At 37.0% G+C, this 2500-nt stretch overlaps 1 protein-coding gene across 17 annotated transcripts in view; it reads right to left on the bottom strand.

Annotated features, from left to right (window-relative positions):
* The window catches only part of LOC118444097 (uncharacterized), an 89340-nt gene that overhangs the window by 11927 nt on the left and 74913 nt on the right, over positions 1-2500 (bottom strand). For 16 of the 17 annotated variants that reach the window (XR_014982924.1, XR_014982929.1, XR_014982928.1 and 13 more), the window contains 2 exons: positions 923-1040; positions 228-316 (listed from right to left, as the gene is read on the bottom strand). Coding sequence is in view for 2 of the 17 variants with exons in the window: in XM_085661132.1 (XP_085517258.1) it covers positions 228-316; positions 923-1040 (207 nt within the window). In the remaining 15 variants the exon portion in view is untranslated. The remainder of the gene's footprint in view (positions 1-227; positions 317-922; positions 1041-2500) is intronic. The other variant, XR_014982936.1, reaches the window with a different exon arrangement.

The following is a 2500-nucleotide window of genomic DNA, read 5'->3' as shown; positions in this document are numbered from 1 at the left end:
TTTTCGTCTTTTTCTTCTTTGCTTGTATACGCGAGTATATCGTATCGGGTACTTTTTCTGACTGCTTTAACGAATTAAATTTCAAATTTCAATATGCAAAACGTCGTACGTGCCAAACATTTTTTTCTACGCCATATTAATTCTACTACGAACGTTGAAATATCGTTCGTTTGACAATGTCGTGTTTTATTGTAATAAAAAAATAAATCTAAATGCCGTCCACGTACCGGTAATCCCGGTGGACCTTGTATGCCAGCTTCGCCATCGGTCCCGTTAAATCCCGGTGGACCCTGAGCTCCTTGTTCTCCCTTAGGTCCTGAAAGCAAAGAGTAATCGTTCAATCGGTGAATCGCCAGCATCGAAGATCAGATTAAATCGCGCGATTAATGACCTCGCGTACGCATAGATTTCTCGCTCTTTCCCATCCCCGCATAGACTAGAGTCTATCCCCCTTTAAAAGATTAATTTTATATTTCTTTTTTTTCCTCGTTCTTTTTGCATTTTTCTTTTTTCTTTTTTTTTGCACCTAACCGCAGACTTTCCGAAGGACTTCCTGTTAATTACGATTTAAAAGACGAGACGATAAAAAAATATTTTCCAAGTTTATGAAATTACTTTTATGAAGTATAAAAAAAGGAAAACAATAAGAAATAATTCGAAGTAAGTTATTTGAAAGAAAAGAAACAAGTGCGGGTGATATCGCAAAGATTTCCAATTATTCAAACGATGCAATAAAAAATATAAAGTATTCATGGACGATGAAGGGAAAGAAAATCAACGCGCGCGTTTCTTTTTTTTATTTCCATGATTGGGGGTTGGGGTAGGGATAGCACGATAATTCTCTGGGCAATAATATTCTTCTTTCATATTTCCCCGGGTTTTCGTCTTTGTTTCTCGGTAGAATGGCCTCGTTGTAATCTACCTGGCGAGCCCTGGTCTCCCTTGGCGCCCTTTTCGCCCCGGTAACCCCTTTCACCCTTTGGACCCAGTGGGCCGGGTGGACCCCTCGCCAATGTAATACCGCTCTCACCCTTGAAACCCTATAATAATGATACTGCAAGGTCAGATCCAACCAGGTCCTCCGTTTTTCAGTGTCGTTTGCGCTTTCAATATATTTTTTTTTTGCGACGAAGCGTTAAACACTGTTTCCTTTTTTATATTTTTATTTTATTTATTTATTTTTTTTTTTAATTGAAAGAGGAAGGATCAGAGGATGGGATGGATTCTCGATACTACACGAACAAAGTAAATCGATCGATTTTCGTATCCATTCGTTTTGCCTTTTGTTTTTTTAGATTCATGAAATTAATTACGAGATACCAAGATCGTTCGATCACTGACCATAAAAACTACTACAACTAACGATACACGCTTGTGATCATCTACAATACGTCACAAACAAACGTCTAATCAACAACGTTGAAAAATTCCTATCGACACCCATGCTTTTCGAATCTAGGATATGTTTATTAGTGGGTACAAATTTAGTATAAATTAAGGTATAATAGAATTCTCTCTTTCTCCCTCTCTCTTTTCTATCTGACCCTTTCTTTATCTAATATATATATACATATATATCAGTTCGATTAGAATCGTTTATAAATTACATGGTCAATGAGGTGGTTCCTGAAACACGAAGAGTGTTCAACCGTATTCTGCAATACCTATCATTTCGATATTCTATCTTCTCGATTCATATCACATGTAATAGAATAACCATTAATTGACAGAAATTGAAAATAATTAAAATGAAATGACAATATCGATTAGATATCGATTAGATAGGAAGAAAGAGAGATAGATAGAGAGAGAGAGAGAGAGAGAGAGAGAGAGAGAGAGAGAGAAAAACAGAGAGAGAGAGAGAGAGAGAGAGAGAGAAAAACAGAGAGAGAGAGAGAGACAGAGAGAAAGAGAAAGAGTGTGTGTGAGAGAAAGAGAGAGAGAGAGACCCACAGGAGAAATCGAGTGATAGAGTGATAGAGAAGAAACAAAAAAAGAATTAAAAATATTATTTAAACAACGTGTGTGTCGGTGTGAGAAACACACGTATAAAGAACGATAGTATAAGCTACATACTGTTTTCGTGAGTTTTCATACTTACACGAAAGTTGTAGGTATATCGCGTACGCCGCTCGATAAAGTTGCGAGAGCCTCAAGCCGTAGTAGCAGTAGTAGTAGTAGTAGTAGTAGTAGTAGTAGTAGTGGTAGTAGTGGTAGTAGTGGTAGTAGTAGTAGTGTAGTAGTAGTAGATATTAGTTATTAGTGAATCAAACCGACACACGGGGGAGAAGTAGTGGGTGTTACTAGCTACGTAAACACAAATTAGTTACACAAGCTACGTACAACTACGGCGAGGACTACAGACTAATTTTTAAAGAAAAGAAGATTAATTTGGCCAAACGATCGATTTGTTAAGCACTTTTTCCTTTTATTTCTTTCGTCCATTATATATTTCCCTCAGAAAGATTCTTTGACACCTAATTATATCTAGGTGTCTCTT

This window comes from Vespa mandarinia, chromosome 13 (assembly GCF_050613455.1).
Source record: "Vespa mandarinia isolate Hongniang chromosome 13, ASM5061345v1, whole genome shotgun sequence".
Lineage (NCBI taxonomy): Eukaryota > Metazoa > Arthropoda > Insecta > Hymenoptera > Vespidae > Vespa > Vespa mandarinia.
The sequence above is the reverse complement of the archived record's forward strand: the minus strand, read 5'-3'. Positions and strand labels throughout refer to the sequence as shown.